Source organism: Phoxinus phoxinus, assembly GCF_949152265.1.
Source record: "Phoxinus phoxinus genome assembly, chromosome: 2".
Taxonomy (NCBI): Eukaryota; Metazoa; Chordata; class Actinopteri; order Cypriniformes; family Leuciscidae; genus Phoxinus; species Phoxinus phoxinus.
The window spans coordinates 40,284,553-40,311,567 of NC_136877.1; the positions used below are offsets into that span (position 1 = coordinate 40,284,553).

General features: G+C 37.7%; 1 protein-coding gene across 4 annotated transcripts in view; it reads left to right on the top strand.

Moving 5' to 3' along the window:
• Nucleotides 1-23,916, top strand: part of LOC307011260 (phosphatidylinositol-binding clathrin assembly protein) — a 57,309-nt gene extending 33,393 nt beyond the window's left edge. The window contains exons 8-20 of one of the 4 annotated variants that reach the window (XM_079636708.1): nucleotides 779-820; nucleotides 1,242-1,262; nucleotides 4,463-4,548; nucleotides 6,079-6,214; nucleotides 8,219-8,352; nucleotides 10,689-10,786; nucleotides 13,542-13,652; nucleotides 15,717-15,848; nucleotides 16,144-16,174; nucleotides 16,282-16,432; nucleotides 19,682-19,738; nucleotides 19,841-19,957; nucleotides 20,123-23,916. In XM_079636708.1, coding sequence (XP_079492834.1) covers nucleotides 779-820; nucleotides 1,242-1,262; nucleotides 4,463-4,548; nucleotides 6,079-6,214; nucleotides 8,219-8,352; nucleotides 10,689-10,786; nucleotides 13,542-13,652; nucleotides 15,717-15,848; nucleotides 16,144-16,174; nucleotides 16,282-16,432; nucleotides 19,682-19,738; nucleotides 19,841-19,957; nucleotides 20,123-20,137 — 1,131 coding nt within the window. In that variant the 3' untranslated portion in view covers nucleotides 20,138-23,916. The remainder of the gene's footprint in view (nucleotides 1-778; nucleotides 821-1,241; nucleotides 1,263-4,462; nucleotides 4,549-6,078; nucleotides 6,215-8,218; nucleotides 8,353-10,688; nucleotides 10,787-13,541; nucleotides 13,653-15,716; nucleotides 15,849-16,143; nucleotides 16,175-16,281; nucleotides 16,433-19,681; nucleotides 19,739-19,840; nucleotides 19,958-20,122) is intronic. The other 3 variants (XM_079636710.1, XM_079636709.1, XM_079636711.1) reach the window with 3 other exon arrangements.
• The last annotated feature ends 3,099 nt before the right edge of the window (nucleotides 23,917-27,015 follow it).

Here is a 27,015-nt window from a genome sequence, read left to right on the forward strand (position 1 = left end):
ACAATCCTAATCCAGTAATCATGAACGACTGTAAAAGCTATCTTTGAAAGTTATTGGTCCAAAAGTGTGGGAACACTGCACATGGATTGTACCCCACTAAGACTGCTGTATACATTGTGGAAACATGTGTCATTTGTCTCCTGCCATTCATACTGTGGCCGTTGATGGCTGTCATTCGTACTGTGGATTCACGCGGCTTAAGTTGAGACCTTTAAAGTTTCAGAGTCCTGTCTCTCTCTCTCCTTCTGGCCCAGAAGACGATCTGTGTTTGGTGCTAATAGGACTCTCACTCCCTCTTCTCTCTCTGACACTGATGAATTTCCATGCTGCTGCCTTCTTTCCCACAATTCCCAGCTCCGTCCATTCAGCCAGCCGTTAGACTGTCTGGTTTATTTTCAGACTGGCTGTTCTTCTGATGCGTCAAATATCTCAGGGATTTGATTTGAAAATGAGTCAGTGTCCATCACAATGTAAGATGCTTGTCTAAATTGCTGTTTTACCCCCATTGGGTCTCATTTAAAAGTCTTCATTTGTCAAAATTGTTTTTGAATGTTAACCACTCCACACGGCAGAGTCAACTGTGCGAGATCTTATCAATGTCTGTGTCCGTTCCCATTGGTCCTCCGTGGCTCTCGGCATGCCACACCACTGTTACTTTAATTTCTTTCATTTTTAAGTCACCGCATGAGGTATTGATCCGTTATGTTCTTTTTCATATTTTCCCCCCGCGTTTATTTGTTTGTTTACCTTTTTTGTTGTTGTTTTTTTTATGACACAGCAAGTTGGGATTGATCAGGGTGACATCCCAGATCTCACTCAGGTCAGTGTACATTTCATCTCCACTTTCTGTTTCCCCCTCTTCTTCCTCACTATGCTGCTGCTGTGTCGTCCATCACACCACCGCTCTCCCTTTTTTCTTTTCTCTCCATGTTCCACCTGTCTTCGTCCTATCTCTTGTTGTCTGATGTGCTGTTTTTGTACCCATGCTCACTGTTATTTAGGCGTCCTCTCGTGTTTGGTTTTAAAAACTTCGATCAAATATCAAACAGTCCCTCTCTGTTTAGTTCTCTTTCAATTGTGTGTTTAGTGATGATCACACTATTTCAGTGTAGCTTTAAGGAACTACGCTTTGCAAATTTGATATCTGTGTTTGAATGTGTTGACATTACAGAACGGGGTTAACAGACTGAATGAAAGGTTATTTCCTTGTGTAGTAACACATTGTTTATTGTTCCTTTCAGACGACTAGAGGATCTTACCTTGTAGGTGGTGGGTTATTTGCACTGCTTGTATTTGACATAATCTGGGCCAATACTAGTGCTGGGTGATAAATCAAATATTTACCACATATTAAAAATGTTGTTAACCAGCATCGTTAATATTTATTAGTGCTAGGTTAATCTAGGTAATCCCAAGAATCTATCTTTTAGTCTATGCTGTTTTCAGTTGGTGAATGAACAAAACTTTGTAGCACAAAATAAACATGAAAAGGTATTTGTGAGATAAAGTACAACTTAGCGAAATCCGTTTCGTGTCTTGAAAGGAGCATTTTGCTAAATATATGCACTATGTTGCATATTCCTGTTCTTTAATATATGTTTGAATAAATACGTCATGTGTTTATGACAACCACCATTTAAATGTTTATTAATTTTTTTTTAGAAACGTGTGTCATGGAAAAAATTAGTATTATAACGTTATTACTATAAAAACGTCCTTATGTATAAATTAAATGTAAGTAGCCTATAAATCAGTTAATTTGAACCTTTAATATTGTAGTAATGTACCAACAGGGGTTCCAGGTATAGTTTACAGCATTGGTTGAGAAATTTTTTTCCTTGAGAAAATTTGTCATCTACTGAACCTGATAGACTGCAAATAATTGATTTTTAATCTAATCTAAATTGAACCAATCGCAAGGTTGTGAATTAAAATCGAATCGTGAAATTTGTGTCAATGCCCAGCCATAATATTTATGTTTATAAGAAACTATGGCAGTTTTGCACTCATCATGGGTACATAAATATGTTAATATTTTAATAAAAATATCATAATACCATATTTTGAATGAAACTAGGGGCATATAAAAAATAAAACTGATATGCCTTAATGTTTCTGCAAAAATATTTGGGTAATGATTTTTGTTTATTACTATGTATTGTTGTGCTGTTCCACATAGTTTTGGAATGAGAAGAATGATTAAAAAATAAATATATAAATAAAATAATATAAATGCATATTCATATAATAATAATAATAATATGTAATATTGATTAATAATTTATATATAATATTATGTAAAATAATAAAATGTTTTATTAAATGATAAAAATACATACATTTATGTATTTTTTATTATTATTTGTGATTAATTTCTTAACTAAATTATATTGTATTTTGAGTCTGAATCTTAAATCTGAATGGTCTGGTTGAAAAAATTATCCCTTAAATGAAAAGTCACTAATTTAAGAGCAAATACTGTATATATTGAGATATCATATATAATCAAATGGTAAATATTGAGTTAACTTTTTTAGCTATATCTCCCAGCCCTAGTTTGTTCCTGACTGCATCAGCAGATTCATCCCTTTAAAACCAGGCTAACTGATTAAATGTGTCTCAAACTGCCATCTTCTGCCTTGTCACTTTGCAGGCATGGCTGTACATCGCTTTTTCTGCTGATCTGAGACCAGACGTGCAGTTGTCTCTTTATGGTTTGATCAAATCGTTGGCTCAGATCAGCATAAAAGCAAATCTCCTGCTGGGTTGCATGGCGCCTTCATGCTTGTAAACCCCCTGGCCATCAAAGTTGGAGAAGGTGGAGCTCTCTAGCACAGAACGAGAGCTATATGTTTTTTACCCGATGCCTGGTTTCGCCTTTACGTGAGAAAACTGCCCCAGCGGCCCTTCGTTTGTAGGATTGTGATGAAGAATTCATGTAACCTCACTTTGTCCTTTGCGTAGCCGGCACGCACATCTATAATGTAGCCATTTAATCAAAAGCCTGTTTTCGTCGTCTCTTCTCAGAGGAAATCAAATCAGACAGAAAAGAAGCAAATTAAAAGCTGTTACCCTTTCATCTTTCTTTTTTATCTCACTTCTGTGGAAGTAATACATTTTCCCGCTTAGTTAAAATGCTCGTTTTCTACTTCTATTTAAATTGTAGACTGCTGCACATGTATTTTTCCTCTCTTTTGGCTTCTGTTTGCTATGGGATGGATTAAACCCAAACTGCCCTCTCAGCGATGTGGAGAAAAAGCCAACCTAGATCAGATCCAGACATGTTGGCCAGCGCTGCCAGCTAGGCTCAGTCAAATAGCTCACCTTCCCTTTAGTCCGTAAGAGCAGTTTATACACGATTTGTCTGTTCTGGAAACTTGGCTCAAAGCACCTGCTCTTTTCATCAACCATGAGCTCTGAGCTTGTGCTAACATTTGCTCTCATTTGAATGAAACAGCACGAGGTGTGTGTGTGCTCTGCTCTTAGGTGCTAACATACACATACCGTGTTTGCTGATCTGTATCGTTTAATGATTCCTCATGTAGTTAAGATAATTATTTTCGAAGGAAATAAATCCTAGATCGGTATAAAAGGCTCAGAGGAAGGTTTTAGTTAGATTTGCGACTCAAAACACAAGAATGTCTTGCAGAAACCCTGAAGTACTAGTTCCAAAAGCCAGTGTAAAGGGTTTAATGTCATGGATTTTTATATTGTTGACCTCATGGGTCTGTCATTAGTATGAGGTTTGGATTTTCAAGTGTGCATGCCACTTCCTCTCTTTTTATATTTGTACTCTTCCTCTCTCTTGTTTTCTGAGCTTGTTTATCCTTTGCCTGTACTCCTCTTCACAAAAGCTTAAAGCATGGTCCTGTTATTATTTGCTGAAACTTTGGTTGATCGAGTGAGTGTATGTGTGTTAAAGGGATGGTTCGGAGTAATTTCAACCGTTTGCACCATGACCTCGAGTCAAACACCCCCCCAGAAGCTTTTTTCCCCTTGGTCGAACATTATTAAAGTTAGAGCTTATTTAGAAATATTAGTGCAGGCGTAAATGGATCCGAATGTTGTTTCTCTCAAATGACCCCCCACTAATAATGCCCGGAACGGTACCAAACTTCTACAGTGGTACAAATAGGTTTTGTACTCATAAAACAAGGCTTTGGAAAGTTTGTAAGTACATCAGTTTATTTAAATAACATTTGCCTGATGGCTTATGCTACCGCTAACCCGGACGTTGAGGTCACTTCCGTGATTTGGGAAAAGCCGTAAAAGTCTCGCGTGATCACCCGGTGTTGCTGAAAAAGTGTAGCTTTTTGGCTCGAGGTCATGGTGCAAAGGGACCCTAGGTTAAAATTACTCCGAAACATCCCTTTAAGTGTGTTTGACTGTGTGAGCGTGGTACTCTTTAAGCCGGTTGCTGTTTGTTTTTGTTGAGTTCTTGACTCGTCTCTTTCTCCTGCAGGCTCCCAGCAGTCTCCTGGAGGCTCTTGAGCAGCACCTGGCCTCTCTGGAGGGAAAGAAAACCAAGGAGCTCTCCGCTGACAACAGGTACGTAACCCCACTGATCCAAACAATCCAGAAGCACATTGTAAAGCCCTATTTGGGGATTTGTCTGGGAAGTAATTGTCAGCCAAATAAAACTTTCACGCATTTGAAAGGTTCATAAAGACTTCGTAGAATGCATCCATATGAATTGAGCTGTTAATCCAAGTCTTCTGAACAAACACAACTGCTTGACCAGGTTTAATTTGGGCTTTGATTCACACAACTGACTTAGAGCTCATCAAATATGGTAAACACAGACACTCAACTGTGCTGGCATGATGCGCGAGAACCAATGAGATTCGTTCTTGCGCGAGAAGCAAGCATGTTTACCATGTTTACCATATTTATCAATAGATGGGAGAAAAAAGGATTGGATTACCATGAGTTAATGGTAATGATCAGAGATAACAAGAAAAGCAATGATCATTGGATTTGATCCATAACAGGTCCAGAAAGCCTTTTTACAGAATGTACCAAATCTTAAAATTCACTGACATTTATATAGATATTATTAAAAAATGTTTTCTTGGTGGTACCATGTGTTTGGTTTTCACAGCCATTACTGCTATTGATCATAAATATGGCGAATTAAAGTCTTTTGATTGAATAAGATTAATTGAGTAGCAGGCTGGTTATACAATAACATATGATGGGCACAATAAGCGCCCCATTTTGTGTAAAATAAAACTGCTTTTATTGTGCAATTAACCTTACATTTTTAATTAGGCTAATGGCATCTCAATTATCTCAACATTTTAAAACAGAAAAAACTAAATATGTAGTCAAATTTAAGTTACTGTATCTCACCTCTTAACAGCACGTGATACTGCAACAACATTAGCAAGAGATTTATATATAGCCACTAGAGATTTTTCTGTCCAAGCCCGGCCCGCGTCCGACAGAGCAGTAACTAAACCCGACCCGAGCCCAACAGGCATAAAGATATTTGTCCAAGCCTGACCCGAGACCGGCAGTTAAAATCCCCTTTTTTTTTCTCATACTAATGACAATTGTACGTTTGTTTGTGTGGAAAGCCCGCTTTTATTAAGCAACTGTAGGAAGGCAATCGGAAATGTCAACAGGATCAGCGCGCGCACAGGCTTAACACAGGCGCGCGCACATTATGCACGTGTTTCATTGTCACGGCTACATAAACAAATGTCCGCACATGGGAAGACAGATGTTATGGTAATATTTTACATGTATTTTAATCACAAAAACGATCGTTTGCATCAAGTGAAAGCATTAGGCACATTGGCTACCTACATAATAAGCTGTTTTAAATTTAAAATGTTCAATGCCTTATCGTGCTGATGTGACCAAGCCCGAGCCGAACCCAAAACATAATTTCTAAAAATCTGTCCGAACCCGGCCCGGCCCGTCGGGTACCGGTGGGTCCCGTCGGGCTCGGGTCGGGTATCCATCCTCTAATAGCCACTTCTTTTGGGGTTGTGAACAGTGTTAAATTGATCAGGTCTTAAAGAAATGAAAGGGAAATCTCACTTCCGTGTGGATCTGTGTTTTTGTCTGCAGAGCCAACACTCTGTCCAATGCGGTGTCGACCCTGTCCAACACCGGGATGTCCTTCTCCTTCTCATCCAGCAGGATGGACGAGAAAGAGAAGCAACAAGCCCTGGAGGAGGAGCAAGCCCGTCTGCAAGCACTCAAGGTAGGCCACGATCTCTCCCATTATGTTCTGTGAACAAACATGTTCTCTCCTTGATTTTATATATATATATAAATATAGAATATAAAGAGTATACAATATAGACATATCCCAACTCCTCCTAGAGAAGGCTGTTGCAACTTGCAACCGAGATTGGAGCTGCTTTTCTGGGAACATTGTGTCCTACACATACATGATTGTTTATACAATACGCCCTTGTACCTTCAATGATTAGCCTCCAGCAGTAAGTGGTGAGCGAGGTTAATCAAACTTCTTTGTCCCCATCAGGAGGAGGTACTGTCATACCTTGTGGGACACAAATACACACACAGACTCGCACAATGCACAATGTTATCCCCAGATGCACCGTGGCTCCGTATCTGAATAGTGCAAACATTCAGAGCAATTTCAAAGTCCAACATCAAAATATTTACACAGGCCATGTTCGAATAAGTTTGTGTGAAATTGAACTGGTGTTTCTTTGTGATTGTTTTCTCAACACTCCTGGAGGGGCAAGTTTTCTAGCTACCGCTTTCTCTTTTTGTTTTTTATTTTCTTTCCACATTTTCTCAGTGTTGTAAAGGGCACATCGAAAGGCATAAAACCTCAACATGTCGCAACCTACTTCCCCTATCTTTAGAAAATCTAGGGCTGGAAAAAAATCAGTTTTTCTTAGTAAAGATTGCAATTTAAAATGAGATTTTAAATAAATAAAAAAGCTCCAGGTTTGCTGTGGTTGTTTGTAGGGCTGCATTTGGCCAAATAATTTGTGTCGATATGACTATAATTAATAATAATAACTATTATTGTTGCTGTTGTTGCTTTTTTAAGACACTCCTGGTTTAATATTGTTCTGGGCAGCATGGACAGACTTTAGACCAGACATGGCTCTAGGTTTTGGTTGATCTAAAGGCAACTAATTTTACTCTAGTGACTTGCTTGGCTTGAAATGGTCCAACATATTATTGATTTATGACTTTTCTTGTTCTTTTCATATGATTGGTTTAGGCTGTTCTAGTTTCTGTCAAGGGAAGTGACTTGGGAGATCATCTTTGATTTCAGCCATCTCTTATCCACCTTTTTCGCACGCCCCATGATGCTTTCCGCAAATTATGGGAGTAACTTCCTTTAAACTGTAAACGATCATCGCTCTATCAGCGGCAGCTCAATAAACCCTTTTTTTATTTATTGCTGGGTACAATGAAGTAACATTATTTTACTCACCCTTCAACCATCGAACATTAAAAGTAAAGTTTAAAAGTGTAAAAGCATTAACAGATGAATAACACCAAAATCTTGATTATTTCTGCAGCAATATTACAGACGAGTGAAACAACAAAGTAATATTTGTCTATCTACTGTATATTATGTAATGTTAGCACTGAGTGATAATATTTTCAAAGTACTTCCCATTATTTTGACAGATAGCAAATATTGTATTTACTTGCTTTCGAAACGGGACAAGAGATTCTTAGTGCATTCCAATGAATCATTCATGGGATGTATCCTAAATTAAATCGGGAGAGCAGACCACAAATGCGCAGCATAGTTAATCTTTTTCATACGGTTACAGTGGAATACAAAGTAAAAAAGAAAACAATCAGAAGGAAAAAAACGCAGCAGACTGTAAAGAGCTCTTGTCACAGATATTTTTCTGATACCATAAAATATCACATTAAAATACCAAGCGTGACGTTATTCTTCTGACGTCTGGAAATAAAACATGAGGGTAAATTGGCAGCTCATTCAGTCAAACTGACTGATAAGGAGTATTTTTGTCACAACATCATAATTTGTTTGTCTTTTTGAGTGGAAGTTCACCAATCCAGAAGTACCTCCCATAATTCAAAACGCATCATGCTCGTCAAGATTTCACAGAGCTCAGATATGGAAATGCTCTGTGCTGTCCTGCTCTACAGTGACCATTACAAAAAGTATTCAGCCAAACAGCCCAGTCTTAACATACTTTACATTCTCTGTGAATGTTTTTTTCCTGTGTTTGTATAGAACCAGCGTCTGAAGGAGATCGGCATACACACCCCCTCCGCCTCCCCCAGCACACAGTCTATGGGCAGTGTCAACAACCACAGCGCGGGCATGGACCTGTTCACCAACACCACAAGCCCACCCTCAACAAACAGGTCATTGACATATACTGTACATGACTGCAGTAGATATTATAGCATACGAACGATAATACAAAACACAATACGTCTACAATATGTATGACGCTCAGCGTAAACATACAAAAAATACACATTGCTCAAAAGTTTGAGATTTTTAATATCTAAAAGATGTCTGGGTGAATTTATACACTGCATTTGGCTCTTTTTGGGTTGATTGCTGGTTTTAAACTACTGTTGGCATCATGAATCTCGTGATTGTTGTGGGAGTCAGCCTCGCCGATGATGTGAGTTGGTTGTCGTAAGATGTGGACAGGTGGTCACGACCCAATCTTTTCACCCAGTCTGACTTTTAATGCTTTTTGGAGGTGTTTGCTGATTATTGGCTCTGGACTATAAGGTTCTCAGTGGTATAATCAAAATGTGTCATTGGTGAGAATGAAAATGCCTTGTACAGGGCCCCAGACAAAAAATAAATTAAGGAGCCATCGCCTCCTATAAGGGAAAAAAATAGGAGCCAAAGTATTTTTATAAGTGCCACAAAAGAATAAACGTGTTTTCATTTTGTCATGTGTTGTGGATGTCCTAGGAACTAAGATTCACTTAAAGTAGGAACTGAATTGCTTTTCCAACTTAATGACTACACACAGTTACAAAGAATTGTTCTTTTCTACAGAATCTGAGCCAGTGTCACAGACCGTAATAATGTCAGCATCACTTGACCAATGAGTATAGTTTGACCTCCTCCTAATGCATCCTGTAAACATTGTCGTATGTCTTGCACACACCCAATCTATTTTTCTTCATTAGCAGAGCTGCCAACTCTCACGCATTGACCGTGAGACTCACGCAATTGACCCTTTCCACACGCTCTCGTTTTGGCGCTTTTAAATGTGACCGATCGCTGTAGCGCATCAGTTCAAATGGCACGTGAACCGATCATCTCTCTTTACTAGCCTAGTTAATAGTAAATAAACACGAATGATCAATAGGTGTGTAACGTGTGTGTTGAAAGATACAGTAGCCTACAACTTACCGACATGTATGCCGCGGAAAGAGGTCAATAAAATAGCTGGAGTACAATATCACAAAACGTTACATTTATATCAGGAAAGCCATTTAATGACCACAGCACGTAAGTTGGCTAGAAAAAAATGGTATTTTATATATATATATATATATATATATATATATATATATATATATATATTTATATTTAGTATTAGTATAAATTAGTATTTTGCTAAATATGTCCACTATTACTTTTTTTTTTTTTTTACTTGTATCATTAAAATATTATAAAGTTGTTGTAATAAAAAACACATTTGGCCTATATTTAATTTGAGTTGTTATTTTTAACCTTTAATAATACCAGCTGACAGGGCTCTCTGTAGCTTATGTTTACAGCATTACTGTAGGTGAGATTTTCTTTCTTGAGAAAATTTTACATCTACTGTACCTAATTTGTATCCAAATTGAATCAAGATCGGAATAAAACCCACAAGAATTAAACTGATTGTAAAATTTGTATCAAGCAATAATAAAAGCACAGCAGTAGCCTATACCAATTATTGCACCATGCTGTCACTAAACGTAATAAAATTGTGTAGTTCGGCTAACAAATGTTTTGACAATCATAATAGCAAGTCTTTTTTTACATCATCACCATCATCATAAGTATAAATCTTACTGCGATTATGGATGGCTGCGCTACAAATAATGTGAAATTCAGGCAGTAACAGAAAATAGGATGGGATAAGAATTCATATCGGTATCAATTCGGTATCTCGTTTTCTATCTCATGCTGGAACAGTCGTCAGACTGGAGTCTCATGCAGACACACGTCAGACTCGTCAGTCATCATTTTCATCAGCCATTACTACATTCTTCAGTGTCACATGATCATTCATAAATCATTCTAATATGCAGATTTGGTGATCAATTATTATTAATGGTTCTTATTAATATATTTGTAGATATCAGAATACCGTATTTCAGGATTCTTTGATGAATAGAAACTTCAAATGAATTGTTTTTATTTGAAACGGAAATCTGCAATGTTAAAGTTAAATGTGTGCTTGCTGAATGAAAGTATACATTTCTTTCAAAAAAAATAAAAATAAAACTTACTCCCCCCAAACTTTTGAAAGGCAATGTTGCTTATAAGTTGTCTTATAAGTTGAGAACCTCTGATCTAGTAATGGAAAACCTTCAAATATTTTCGCACACAATACTACATTTTCTATAAAATAGCATAAAATACTGCAATATATTTACAAAATATACACAATCTCTGTGGTAGTAATTAAATATATTACTCTTGTACTAACGTCCGTTTTTTTCCCCTCTCACAGCATGCCAAACCTCACCAGTGACTTGTTTGACCTCCAGCCTGCCTTTGTTCCTGCTGTGCAGAGCGCTCCTATCTCCAACAGCAGCAGTGCCTGGGGAGGTGCGGCCCACTCCACTCCACCCACACACACACACACACACCCCATCACTAATGCCGCCTCTGTTGCTTTACCACTTTAGATCGCTGACCTTTTAATATAGTTCCAGAAAAATCATTAGAACAGATCAATCCTTTGTTAACTTGCAGTAAATGTTCATTTAATAATTTGTTCGTTCACTTGCTAGTTCATTCCTATCTACATTGTCTGTTTCAAACCCTTACAAGCTGTATTTGTGTTCCCTGTCCCAAATGCTGCCATGAGCCCTTGGTGTCCTCTAAGTTCACACTGTGTACAGTAAAATGTGGAATAATTACTTTTTAAATGTTTTTGAAAGCAGTCTCTTATACTCACCATGGCTGCATTTACAGTAAAACAGTAATATTGTGAAATATTACCATTTAAAGAATGGTTTTATATTTGAATATTGTACAATTTAATTTATTCCTGTGATGGCAAAGCTGAATTTTCAGCAGCCTTTACTCCAGTCTTCAGTGCCACATGATCCTTCAGATATTCTGATAAGCTGATTTCTGCTCAGTTATTATCAATAATTGTTGGTGGTCATTTTTTAATAATGGCTCTTATTATTATTAATGTTAACTCTGACTCGGCTGCTTAATATTTTTGTGGAAACCGTGATGCTTTATTGAAAAAAAATTGAGTAGACGGTTCAATTAACAATATTTTTTAAATAATAAATGACATTTTGAAATATATTGAGATAGAAATCAGTTCTTTAAAATTTTGATATTTCACAATATTTTAGTTTTTTACTGTATATGTATATATGATATTAGTATATTTGTTTTTTTTGATCACATAAGTGCAGACTTGGTGAGTGAGATTTTGAAAACATAACTCTTAATTATTCCATACTTTTGACAGGTAGTGTAATGTCGTATAGACTGTTGGGTTGTAGTGTGCAGTGGTGTTTGCTTTGCAAAAATGCATAATAAGAGTGCATCACGACCCCAAAGGGAGCACTCTTCTAGTTTAAAAGATCACAAATGAGACGTCCTACAATTTTGTGGACTTCATGAAAAAACTTGAGAGAAGTCCACATCAAGTGCGTAATTTAGGACAGTGCTATAGGAATCATTTTAGAGCATCGTAGGCCCAGTGATGTCCTGAAGTGCTGTCTAGATTAGCAGCTCGCTAGGATTTGCAACCCAACCCTGTTTTTGTTTTTAAATTTTCTGTACCCATCCATCCTTTTGTGTTTGTTTAGTACAACGTTTTCTAGATATTCTGAAGCGTGACCGGTTTGGGTACCATTACGCTGAGGAAGTATCTCTGTGGTTGGGAGCCTTGCTTAGTGTCAGAAGTTCATTTTCAGCAGTTCAGTACATCTGCTGGGATAGTGTGAATTGAGGACACAAGGTACAGAGTGTAGACACACTGCCAGACTCTTAACTATGCCAGGATTTGTAGGTCACAGCATGCACTTGGAGCGTGCGCTTTACAGCTAGTGGGCAGGTGCGCTGAGGGCTAGCCAGACGCACAATGAGATTCAGGCCTCTAGAGACCCACATATACTACTAACAGCGCAAAGACACCAATGTAGACAGATGGAGGAATGAGGTGTTAAAAAAAAAAGGGAAGGACTGCTGAGTAATGAGCAGAGGAGTGAGAAAGAGCCACAGGCACAGATTTAAGCTGTATATTGTTATCTACATTAGAAATTGTGCAATAACTATAGGAATCCACAGAATTTTCGGCTGTCTGAAGCACTTGGGCCGAAAATGGTATTTAATAACATTTTCAGACAAAATCGGCATTTAATGGCATTCTTGGATGGATGGAAACTGTTATCAGAAACTTTAATATACAGGATATATTTGGCAATTTGGCCCCCCAAAAAATTATATTGCGATTTACTATGACAGGCATTGAGATGTAAATTGTAATATGTGGAACTTTTGAAAAAAATGTTATTGCTGTTATTTAGAAAAAGATATTAAAATCACTTTTAAAATAGCATGTGCAAAAACTACAAAATAACAAGAATAATAATAGGCCATTTTAGATTAACAGTGATTTAATAGGCCATATCATTACTCAGATTAAATTTTTTTGATGAATTGTGCATCTCTAGAATCAATTTAAATGGTGGCTCATCTGAAATATATTGCCAGAAAAGAGGTCATGTACACTACCGTTTAAAAGTTTGGGGACAGTAATAAATCGTTCTTTTTTGTTGTGCTGCTTCATTTTTTTTGCGGAAACCTTAAAATATATATATTTTTCACGAGTCTTTAATGAATAGAAAGTTCAAAACAGCATTTATTTGAAACAGAAATCTTTTGTAACTATAAATATCTGTCACCATTAATATTAAATCACTGTGGCTGAATAAAATTCAGCCACTTTTCACTTTTCCTAAACTTTTCAACAATAGTATATACAAATGAGACATACACATATTGGCTATAATTATGTTTGATGAGAATTTGAACTTTAATTTTGAACAATTTTTATTTTGGTGCAATTATGATTGATTGATTGATTGATTTATTCTCCCCTTCAGGTTGAAAAAAAAAATCCATGAAAATCAATAGAATCAAGGAAATGTTGATAGTGAATTGCTAAGCAACTTTTTTCAATCCTTATCCAATAATCTCAAATGCCTGGAAAAGTCATGGGAGTTTAGTGGTCAAAAGATGAGGGAACAGTCTCATTGGTATTTTGCAGAGCAACATTCCTAATGTGTTGTGTGACATCTTTCCATGTTTTGTGTGTGTGTGTTACTCTCAGGTCTAGAGAGCAGCACTCTTCATCCCATGGCTTCCATTCCCACCATGAATGTAGATTTTGATGCTGTATTTGGGACTAAAGCTTCCAATAGTGATGTGAAGCCATCAGCTGGTAAAATATCTCACAAGTGTGATCTATTCAAAACTGCGCTTATTAATCTTTAAAGGTTTGGTCCTTGCTGTGGCGCTTAATATCTGCAAAACTTAGTAACCTTCACCCAAAATAAATCTCTTCTGCTGGTTTTGCTGTATGGTGAGTTTGTGAAGCTTTGCTACTGGAAAGCTGAAACCAATTGTGCAGCACCTGCCCGCCTGACTCGGTTCTGGAGAGATTGGGAATGTTCTTTGGGGAAACGCTCATGCTTTTTTCCCCCTACTTACTCGCTCACTTCGCTGCTCTGTGGCTGTGGACAGTCTGATATCATCCCTTCATCCATCCAGTGTGTGTGTGTGTGTGTGTGTGTGTGTGTGTGTGTGTGTGTGTGCGTGCGTGCTGACTGGCATTTTCTCCATCTGTTAATCGCTTGTTACACTCCTTATCTGAACACAGAACGCAGACGCACACACATTTCCACTCACCAATATACTCTCTCTCTCTGCCCCTTTTCCTTCCTTTTTTTAATTTCATTGGCCTCTTTTTTTTTTCTTACCTTTTGCTCTTTTTGTTTGTCTCCACCCACCCCTTTTTCCTCTTTTTATTTTTTATTTTTTTGGCCTCCTTGTTCCTGCTGGCGAAGCAGGAAGTAAAACTGTATAAATCTGGCATGTGTCAGCAGACTGTCTCTCTCACTTTCTCTCATTTACCGGTACTAAAAGAATTAGCAAAAGGCCCTGTGCTATTTACCATTTGAAAACCATCAGAGGGCTCTTCAATTAATGAAACTGTTTGAGTCAACTTGAAATAACATTCACAACTGTGCTATTTTAGTATTGTTTATACACAAATATAGTCAAATATTTGTTCATATTTTGCATTGGCCTTTATTTTTCTAAATTTTATTTTAATTTTATTTTTAATTTTTAGCAATTTGATGTGCTTTTATCATTTATTATTAGTTTTTTCTATTTATATTCTATAATATTTATATTTAGCTTTAATAAGTTAATTTGTCTAATATTCACATTTTATTTAATTTCAGCTTTTACTTTAGTTACAGAAAATGATAATAGTTTTACAGCTCTTTTTCCACTTTTTCCAATTCAATTGATATCAAAAGTATAACATTTAATCAATATCCTGTGTGCCCTATGTGACGTCAGCCAAAAAGGGGAAATCAGTTAAGATTTATTACATTTTAATGAAGATTACAAATACATTTTTTTCACTGATTAATCATGCACAATAAGACCTGAAACATGTAGTAAGAAGGTAAATAGGGCCAATATTTAGTTTCCATGTTGAATTTAATGCCTCAATAAGAAGAAAAGGGGATGTCATAAATGTCCAGTTTCTTTAAGGACCCTTGCCATGTTATTTCCTCTTAGATCTCAGTGTGGTTCCTCCCATCCTGACCTCATGCTCTACTCTACATCTCTGTGGGTCTTTTGTCATGCCATGAGTGGCCTCACAGGGGCTCATCCCCGCTGCTCACATCATTATAAAGATCAGCAGGACTTCAGCACGCTTTCTCTCTTCCTACTCCTGTCTGTCTGCTCCATAACACTTATGATCTAACCAGCCCAATGCGATAAGTTTCCAGCAACTAGCAATTTATGTGTCCATACTGAAAGTGTTACAGCTACTCAATGTGACACTTTCACTTCCGTTTAGAGCGTATATGATATTTCATGTACAGTTATATTGAGTTGTCATGCGCTGATCCTGTTTTTTTCTTTCCCAAGACCAATAGAATACAGAGCACTGATCTGATACTGCTGTTCATCTGTACAACTTAAATTTGATCATTTTCAGGGGTTAATCGTAACAATCACGACTAACACGCAGTAGCGAATTTGGTTTGGTCAAGTCTAACTGATACCTAATTGATTAAAAAAACTCAACACCGCAGAATTGGTAATCAAACGTACGATTAAATGTCCTTAATAGCTTTTATTGCTGGTCGCTTGATGTGTCGCTTCTGGTTAGGTGCCTGTCTGCAGCAAAAATAAGTGCTTTGTCACTCTCATAATACTTTAATGGATTCATCAATGGAATAATCAGTCCTTTTTGTTCCAGGTTATGATGCGTTAGGAGACTTGTTGAAGCCCACGGTGCCGGTTCACAGTCAGGTGCCGGTCATGTCCCATCATACAGACAGTAAACTGCTGGCCAATGACCTGGACTCGTCACTGGCTCACCTCGTAGGCAGTGAGTCCCTTTCCCTCGCAGCATTATTTGTCTGTTTGTGTGGCTTTCTTTATTTACTTGGTCATAAGTCCCTGACCTTCAAATTGCATTTGTGCTACTCTACTGAACAGAGAGTCAGCAGCCATATGGTGCTAGGTGCTATGTGTGTGCGCTTGTGGGACAGAGATGAATTAAACCCAGCTTATGGGAAATGAATAGGTCTCTGATGCCTCCACTGCTGTAAGTCTTCCAATATTACGCTGATGTGAGGCTGTTCTAATGGTCTCTTTCTTTCCTTCCCGCGCTCTCTTTTTAGACCTGCAGTTTGGGGGAACACTAGTCAAAAAGTGAGGATTTACATTTAATTATCTGAATGATTTCTGGTTGTGTGCTTCAACCTGTTATAAGAGGCAGCGTGTAGCTTCTCTGACTCTCTTTGTGTGTTTGCATGCAGATCTGACATGCATTGGACTCAGCCTGGAGAGAAGAAGTTGACTGGTGGTACTAACTGGCAGTCAAAGACAATGAGCAGCACCACTGCCTGGAGCCCCGCCCCCCTGCCACCCGCTGCCATGCCACCTGCCGCCATGCCCATGCCACACATGGTGAGAACACACGCATGCAAATACACCAACTCACACAGACTAATATACAGCCATCTAAACATACTTGCACTACTGTTCAAAAGTTTGAGGTCAGTAAGATTTTAGTCAGTAAGAAGTTGCATTTATTTGATGAAAAAATACAGTAATATTGTCGAATATTAATGATTTAAAATTACTATTTTCTATTTTAATATATTGTCAAATTTAATTTATTCCGGTGATTACAAAGCTGAATTTTCAGCATCATTTCTCCAGTCTTCAGTATCACATGAAATCATTCTAATACGCTGATTTGCTTCTCAAGAAACTTTTCTTATTATTATTTATGCTGAAAACAGTTGTGCTGCTTTGCATTTTTGTGGAAACCCTGATGCAGTTTTTCAGGATTCTGTAAGTGGAAAGTTAAAAAGAAAAGCATTTATTTGAAAGATAAATCTTTCGTAACAATTTAACAATCTTTACTGTCACTTTTAATGAATGTGCTAATTTTAAATTAACTAATTTTAACAAATTAATGCATCCTTGCTGAATGATAGTGTTCATTTATTACCGACCACAAACTTTTGAATGGTAGTGTATATTCAAACACTAATAGACAGATTGAATTGTTTTGGACAAAGGACACTAAACTCTATAATTTACGAGGCAAATGATTTCCTACATCTCTGTGCAGTTTTTATTGTCTCTCATATCACTCTGCAGTCTATTTCTTCTCACATAACAATAATTTCCACTCAATATTTCATGTCCATTTATTTATTAGTACTCTAGCCATGTAAGTAGGGTCATAGCAAAATTAAGGGTCCTTACTTCCTGATGCCCTGATCACCCTGTGACCGGATGACTGTACATTTAACCACTACTTAATATATATATACAGACATTCTTGCATATGTAAACAGACTTATTCTCAGACACACACACATCATTTGAACTACTCTTAAACTTATAAACATAAAGCAATCCATCTGCTGGAAAGCTCAATTCACAGCAAATATCCAGATTTCATTTAGATGTCACTAGTATTGAGATGGCAAATTCTACTCTTGTTTGCTATTATACTATATTGTGTATTTTCAGGAAATATGAGTGTGAGTGTGTTTTGTGTGTATTGATCCAGTCGGGCAGGTGAGGTGTTAGTGTGTGCGGAGATGCGATGTGTCTTCTGTCTCGCTCAGGGCGTTCAGTGTAGTTTGACCTCTGAACTGCATGAGTTGAGAGAGAGCAGATGTCTGTGAATGACTAACCTTCAATGTCTTTCTTTCTGTCTCCTTCCACCTTTTCTGTGGTCTGCATCTTTCTGCCTGTTTCTCCCCGCGTCTAACGTCTTCATCTCTCCTCACTCTGTATGCTTCTGTCTTTCTCTCTATCTTCTTTCTTGTGCTTAACCCAGCAGACTGGAATGTTCTATACTAGTTATGTAAGTACCTCCTACAACTGAAAATTCTATTATCTTGAGTATCATTTGAGAGGGATCGACTCTTATTCCCTCACATTTCTCTCTCTTTCACACTCTGCTTCTCCACACCTAATTTTTTTATTTCTATCTACAGCTATTCAGTCTAATGAATTAAGTTTTCAGTAAAGTGATATGAATCATGAGTGAAAATGGTTAGTTATTTAGAAAAGCTTGCGTATATGAACGGAAATGAGAAACACTCTGGTTGTTCATGTGCTTTGAAGCAACTTACAAACCCTTGTCAAATTAGGATGTGTTGATGCCTAAAATCACTTGTATAATTTAAAATGATTGATTTTAGTTTTTACTGTTTTTTTTTATGTATTCAGACAAAATAGTAAAAAAAAGTTTATAGATTAAAACAAAAGCGTAACATAAAACATTACAACATTAGACATTTTTAGTATTAGCGAATCCTTAACTTATAATAATAATTATGGCAAAGCTGTTAATAATATGGTGCATTGTTTTTTTTTGCTTGAGCTTGTTTACCACAGTGACTGTTTATGTTTCATGCACTCTTGAGACTAATTAAAAAACAATAGTTTGATGTCTCTTTGAGTCTCTGGTTTCAGACCGTATGACCCAAAGGCAATTTTGACATTCTGTGTGTGAAGAGGCTGAAAATGGATACTCTGTGTGAATAGGCTCTTTACTCTGACTTCCAACACCCTCTTTTTCCACTTCATGCCTGATAAACACAGAAAATGTCATATGTTGATTTCCCTGTGACATATAGATGTTTGTTCGGTCTCCCGTGCCCTTTCTGTAGCATTTGATGCATTCATCTTTTGACTTGCAAACCAGACCTGTGCAAATGTGTGTGTTTAGGGACTGCATTTTACGTAACTTGCTTACGTTTCAAAACTGAGGAATACATGCTATATGCCAATGAGTAAAAATCAATGCTGGTCATGTTCAGAATGAGGTGTTAAATGAGGTGTTAGGCTTTTAAGTGCATGACAGTTATTCAGGTAAGCAAGTGTTTTAGGGAAAACTCTTTTAGACTACCATCCAAAAGTTTGGGGTTGGTAAGTTTTTTTTTTTTTTTTATGTTTTGGAAAGGCTGGATTTATTTGATCAAAAACCAAAAATTACTATTTAAAATAACTTTTCCATTTTGATATACATTTTAAAATGTAACCGTTTCCATTGATGCAAAGCTGAATTTTCAGTATCATTACTCCAGTCTTCAGTGTCACATGATCCTTCAGAAATCATTCTGATATGCTGATTTTCTGCTCAAAAAGCATTTCTTATTATTATCAATGTTAAAAAGAGTTTTGCTGCTAAGCAATTTTGTGAAAACCATGATTGATTTGAATTTATTTGAAATGATTGATGATTCATTTATTTGAAATAGAAGTCTTTAGTAACATTATAAATGTCTTCACTCTCACTTTTGATCAATTTAATGCATCCTTGCAGAATAAAAGTATTAACTTTTTTTATTTTTTATCACACTGACCCCAAACTTTTTAAGGGTAATTTTTCAGTGAAACTTTTAGTAATAGAGACGTGTCAAATCCTCGAGTCATATGTTTTTGCTCCAGTGTTGCATGACCAGTCCAGGCTTCTGTGCAGGAAAGTTTAAGTACCCCTAGCCTGTCGTGGGTACAAAAGAGTGCAATTAAAGCAGATCTTTAAATGAACCTGATTAGTGAGCACAATGGTGTTGAGTGAGCATACAGTAGTGTTTGATCAGTATGTCGTTGTTCCCTTAATCAGTGCAGCATTGTTTGATCAGTCAGCGCATTGATGGTTGATTTGTGACTTTTTGTTACCCACAGGCTCCTGCTCCCATGGCGTTTCCCATGACAACACCTCAAGTGCCTGTGTATGGAATGGTGAGCACTGTGACCTTACAGTGGCTGCACGGATATTATGTAGATGAATGAAATGGTCAATGGCTGAAAAGAAATTAACACTGGATGTTTGTGTGGATTTAGGTTCCTCCTCAGCTAGGACAGATGGGAGGGGTTCCAGTGATGACCCAACAACCCATGTTGTACAGCCAGCCTGTTCTCAGACCCACTAACCCTTTCACCCCCATCCCCGGAGCCCAGGTACACACACACACACACACACACACACACACACAGCTCCATGACTGTGATAAGTACACAGATGCTCCATTAACAGACATTCAGTACTGCTGCATTCACACTGTCATTACTGAGTGATTTGATGGCGTTTTCTTCATTTATAACTCTTTGTGTGTCTTTTTACAGATGCAGTTCATGTAAGCAGCACTTCAGCACAGCTCCAAACAAGACGGCTGAAAGGAACACCAAGCAAGTGAGAGGAGGATCCGAACACCACCGGATAAAAGGAGGGCGAGACAAAAAGAAAGAGTGCATATAGAGAGAAATGTGTTTGTGTCAAGAATGCTTACCTCACTGTCTGAAACGACACACACACACACACACACACACACACACACACACACACACACACACACACACACACCAAATGAGAGTGCACACAGTTTCATTTCTCATCTCTTGAGGTTTATTTCTTTCCTGGGGCACTGTGTCTACTGGCAGGTGTGATACATCATGGAAATCGTGGATTTTATTGCCGGTATTAAATTACCATGCACCAAGCACTCTTCTTTTTTTTTCTTTCACAATTAATATTAATTAAATCTGAAGCCCATTACAGTGGACTTTCTGGTACTGTCATCTTTTGCTGTGTTATGAAGATGCCTGTGCTGAGTTCAGGAAAATGGCAAATATCGCCAAATAAAATGCAGGTTACTAGATCATAAACATGTTTAAATGGATCAATAACACAATGCCCTGGCTTCTCATTTCAGAACAGAAAAGGAAAGAATTTGACCCATTATTTAAGGTGCTCGCACCCCCTAGCACTTTTACACATGCATTCATGTGTAACATAATATACAACATTGAGATTGTCTCTTATATCTAGTTCTTTCAGTAGTCTAATGTTAACAATCAACATGTCTTACTGTTACTGATGGCTTCTGTGCAAAACAGCCAGTCAGTAGTTCTTTGTTTATACTGGTTTAGGGGTTGTCGTTTCAGACACGATGGTGGTCTTGCACGCACGCACATTAACTGTTGTTACACGAGCCACATGAAGAGCCCCCTCTTACTGGCCTCCCACCTTGTTTTGTCACTTCCAGGACACTGATAAACATATCTGCTCTTGCTCTTCTGTGTGTTATCCAAACATGCATGTATTTACGACTACATCTCACACTTTGAGACCACTCCCACATGTACCTCCCACCCTGGGAGCAGGTGACCGGAAGCATTGGAGAAAAATCTGTTCCTAATTATTATTATTTTTTTTATCTTTTTTTCCTAGAAAGCATGTTATATATATTTTGTTTTGTTTTTTCATTATTATTTTGGAGAATGACATGAATTTTGGTCTGTTTTATGTTGCCAAATGATGTACATTTGTAATCCGAAAAATGCCATAAGCTAGCTCCTGTACCCAGCGCCTGACATCACGATTCTTTCTCGTGTTTGCCAACTTTGGAACCAAAATCAATAGCTAAAATCTACCTTTAGTCTGTTTACAGGGTATCTTTATTTTTGCTTTTGCAGCCAAAGCATTTTCTATCCTCCTGAAATCCCTTTAACCGTTTATAGAGCAGGTTTCCACTCCAGCCTTCACATCATCCCATAATTCCTGCTTTGTTTCTTCATGCTATGTTTAGTTTTTATTCTGCATGGATTGACGGAACGGCAGTGGAGATACAGTGTGGTTGCGGTTGTGCCATAGTAACTCAAAGCAGTAAGCCCTGTGAAGCCGTGGTTTACAGTGATTTTAGAATCTCCACTCTGGGTTGTGTTTAACAACGCCGCTTAGCTGTTCTAAAATCACTGTAAACCATGGATTCACATGGTTTTTATAAAACAGTTATAAAAAAGGATAGAAAGGTATCAAACATTTAATTTATTGATATATCAAATAATCCTTCTGCCAAGCAATGTAGTTCTTAATTCCACCTGTGATGAGCCTTTTTTATAAGAAAAAACCTGTAAGACATGTTATAGAGCTGTTATGACATGTTTATTACAGTCAGTCATGTGTACATTATCAGAATTATTTTTGGGGTTTGTAAGCTTAAGACGTGCATCCTTTCACATTTATTTGCACTAGGTTCAGCCCACTTAAAGGTAGTACATCCAAAAAATGTTAATTCTGTCATCATTTGCTCGCCCTTATGTGGTTTCAAACCTGTATGCGTTTATTTCTTCTGCTGAACACAATAATATATATATATTTTGAAGAATGTTAATACCAAACCGTTTTGGTTTCCCATTGACTTCGATTGTATTTTTTATTTTTTTGTCATACAATGATTTTCGAAACATGTTTAGTAACCAACATTCTTCAAAATATATTATAATATAATATCATATTTTGTGCGATAGAAAGTTATAAGGTTTGGTTGGAACGATATGAGGTTGAGTACATGACAGAATTTTCATTTTTGGGTGAACTATAGCTTTAAGTCTACCTTCCAGCAGGTCAAGTGTGGTCATTGCTTGCGCGTGTGTGCGTGTGTGTGTGTGTGTTGCTAAAAATCATCAGCACAAGTTCCACACCGTTGCTGTAATACGTGCTGTGTGCTCCCTTCTGAAGAAACAATGTGCACCGTGTTTCTCTGCTTGCTTATTTCTGTGTGTGAGTGGGTTACTAATTCCTTGTTGAGCGGCTCTTAACAAGCTTGTGAGTTTATTCTCCTTTGAGCGCTGTCAGGGTCCAGCTGCTTCAGACCGAATGCTTTTTATATGCAGGCTCAATGTTGATACTCTCGCTGGGTTTGCAAGGTAACGGGGCACTGAGGAGCGATGTTGTTTAATTAGGATCTATTCTATTATCCCGTCACCGGAGGCTGTGTGTGTGTGTGTGCGTGAGTGAGAGAGTGAATATGTGATTGTGAGCTTCAGGGAGGGTGAAAGATCTCAAGATGTGCAAGGGTTCCATCATGAGCCGGGGTTTCCATGGTAATCTTCAGTTTCAGGTCCTTGGCACATGCCGTTGAACACAGCTTTTCCACATTTTCTTTCTTTCAGCCATATTTTGTCTTTTTAAAACTACAATTAAAAGCTCTGCATGCATTAGCAGCCCTGCCTGTGGTGAAGAATGTGTCTTAAAATACACGTTTATTTGGCAACCTGAGAATATCGCTTTTGGATTACTTGGTTTAGCTAAGTTATAGCTAGTTCAAGAAATAAACTTTCATGTATATTTAGCACCACCACTGCTATGCAGAGAGACGTTCCCTACGTTCTTGTTCTCACAGCTCCCCCTTGTGGTCACTGAGTGCCATGTTTCATATAAACAGCTGCTAGACTGTGACCCGAGTCTTTTGTTTTAGTGTTTATGGGGCGGTTGTGCACACAAAGCAAATGTCTGAGTGTATTAGACTCACCTCCTTTATCTTGAGCACCCGGCCAGACGGAAGAGCAGCCAAATCCAGAGTAGGCCTACTTCTGAACTACTTAGCCTGATTTCATACGCCTTGGCTCGTCTCATTATCTGGCCTGGGAAACTCAGCCGAGCAGCGGCCTTTGAGAAACGATGTGTCAGCGTGTGCCACACACGTCTAGTGGGGATGCTTGGTGTTCAGGCTCCTCTTCACCTTTGCGTTGTCATGGAGCTGTCCTGGCTTTTTTTAGCGGGCTATGTGTCTGCTTCATTCATATAAGCATCGTTTTATCCTTATTTTCCTGTTACAGAGATATATGCAGTATATTTAGAAATATGTAATCAGTAGAAGCGCCATCATCCCCGTGTATCAGCCCGGGGAGCAATGCAGCAACTTTTTCTTATCTATATTTATCATAAAATGCCAAAAAAAAAAAGGAGAACCTCCATTTATGCTGATTTCCTCACTGTATGTTTTGTCATTTATTTATGCAGACCATAAGGAGTTTATTCAGCATGGTGAAAATTAAAAGCAGAAATTGTGGGATTGTGTTTAACTTTTTTTTGTTTGTCTTTCATTGACATAAATAAAGTCCCTTTTCATTCCTGAGTTGTTGTTTTATTTTTGTTTAGTTTCATTTTTTCTTTCTTTCTCCGCCATTTTGTTCATCCGATCAGATTGAAGCCCTGTTAAATCCCAAGCAGGGAGATCATTGCTCTCGAGTTCATTTTTGGAGGACCTGATGTCCGGTTCTTTTTGTTTGCTCTTCTCTGGCCTCTTGAAATTGCACTTCATGCCTGCCTCATGGCCCATAATGCAGGGTTTTTAATGAACGCACGTTTTAAATACCTGGTCGAATTTGTATAGTGCCGTGTTGTGTCGTTTATGCGTCTGTCAATGTGATTTCTGTTGAATCTATTGCACGAGTTTCACTGCAACAGGAACCACCTGTTTATTTCTTTGTAGCACTTTTTGACAGTGGACTCGGAAACTGCAAATTCAACCAATGTTTCTTTGTGAATCTTCTGTTTTAAGACCAACTTCAGCTGTTTTGAAATTGTCCAAACAGTGTACGTGGAGCTGGATGTGTGTGGAAAAGGATGTACGGCAATACCTCCCATCTTGTGGTGCTTTTCCCCAACTTTACAGTCCATCTACATGATAAAATGGTTCTGTGAGAGGTTAAATTAGTCTTTCCTATTCACATCACGACATTCTTGTAATATATGGCCAGACATTCAATTCGGTTTCATTAGTTACTAAGTAACTAATTGTGGTTTAGATTATTTAATCTTGATTTGAAGCAGTAACTTGAGCTCAGCCGCTTAGTGCAGTCAATGTTTTTTTTTTTGGGTATGTATCGTTGGGGAAGAGAATCAGACATGTCTGGTTGTGCTTGTACAGTGTACACCAACTCTCTCAAGTCTGCTAGAATGCTTGTATCGGTTGTCTGTAACTAAACCCGAGTCAAACCCCCTCATCATTGACGTTTCATCTGCAACTGCCTTTGGTTTCCCCGTGAGCTTCATGAACCACACAGCACTGGTTGAAGCCGATGATCTTATGATGCCAGTCTCTCCTGAACTGTCTTTTGTACGCTTGCATTGAGATGCTCAACCCAGGACCAAGAGATGTGATGGATTTTACTCCATTTTCTTTTGATCGCTTTATAATTTGTACCTGTTTTCTTGCATGTTTTTGTATCTGACATGCCTGAGAAAGTTTCACAGTTCCATGTAACGTTTGCGAAGTTCTATTAAATATGGTGCTGTTTTTTAGTAAGCAGTCGATGTCGTAGTGATGGACGGGTTCTGTGTATATCTGTTACTTTTATGATTTATCAGTGGTTGGTTGTGCTGATCTGGTATGTTATATTCCTCCTTGCGATTTTTTTCTTCTTCTGCTTGAGTCAGTTTTTGTAAGTTATTTTATTCTTACTTTCTGTCTCAGTCTCTGACTGTTTTGTTGTCTGTATTTGTGAAGAAAATTTATGGTTGCAACTTGCAAGCCTCTAACCTGAACCACGAGTGAATGCCTGGTGAATAAATGGAATTAACGCTCGCGCTCACCGGTTTCTTAATAAAGGACATTTTTAACAGATTTCACCTCGGCTGCTTATTCTGAACATCTATTAATATTCATCTACACAGTCAGGACTTGTATCTGACTCCATTCCTCAAGGTTTCTCTTCTGCAGCTTGTTTATTAATTACATCGATAATCCTTACTTTTGTGGTTTGTGCCTGTCAGCTGTTTCTAAGATATAGTTTGAAATCAATTTTTTGCTCGATGAAAAGTTTGTGCTTCCACTGTGGCTGTGGAACCCAAATCCCACCCTCAGAGAACACGACCGTTTAAAACGGCATCCACTAAGCTGTAAGTGCTACCTTTCGACTTTCATGACTCAAACTGACTGTATTTGCAAAAAAAAGCTTTCGCTAATTGGTTTATCCTATGTAGGCTATACGCTGTTCAAAAAATGTGGTGTTAGTCAGATTTGTTTTTTGAAAGAAGTCTCTTCTGCCCTCTAGAATTGCATTTATTTGATCAAAATACAGTAAAACAGTAATATTGTGAAATATTATTAGAATTTAGAACTGCAGTCCGTAACTTATTTGGGTTAAAAATTATCCAAAATAAATTGAGCAAGTATGGTAAGCTTGTTTTTAACTCCAGTGGTAGCCTACTGGTGGATTTCCGCGGGAAATTCGAGCATGTCATTACGTCACATCTGTACACATAAAGAAAGTGTCTTGTTAGTAGGCTTAATTGTGTGTGAGAATGTTGGAGGTGAAGATTTACAGCCTTTTCTCACAGCACTTGATATAAATAGACTTATCAATTTGATGATTTGAAACGCATGAAACCATGCGAAAACAAGAATAATATCAGAAGGGCATTAAATGTTGTCATGTTGTTAACATTAAAGGGATAGTTCACTTTGAAATTAAATTTTGATATGTTTTAGCTTACCTGAAGTGCATCCAAGATGTAGGTGTCTTTGTCTCCACAGTAGTTTCAATTTTGATATTTTTAGGTCAAACCGTTGTTGTCTGTCAGTCATATAATGGAGGTCTATGGGTACAGACTCCAAGAGCATGCACAGAGACGTCCAAATTAAACAATTCCCCATCGTTAGTGCACATTGATGGCCTAAGACACGAAACGAGCGGTTTGTGTGAGAAAACGAACAGTATTTATATAGTTTTAATCTATTTCAAGCAACCACGTCCTAGTGATCTGTTTACTTAGTCTGCGCAAGCGCCGTAGGGCGCCGGAATGCTCTCTCGCGCATGTACGTCACTCATTGTGTACACAGAGATTTCTGCAGTATTACCTTTCACTGAGAACATCTAAAGTTATTTAGACGGAAAAGAAAATCGCAATGGAAGACGATTTTGAGACATCAACAGACAACATTGAATTTTTTTCCACAACCGTATTTCATACTTGCCAACCTTGAGACCTTGATGCCCATGTTTTATAAAAAGGTTGACAAGACTAAATAAAAACATAGAAATTATGTAAGATAACGTTAATTTAGTTGTAGATTACATTCTCATATCCATTTTTTTTTTTTGAATAATCTGTTTTACTGCTTTGCACGATTCTTTTGTAGTGTGGTTTTGGTGTAGCCTACTAAAGTGTACTAAAATAAACATTCACGAGTGTACCTGACTTCTTCTCACCGCTGATTCCTGATGGTTTA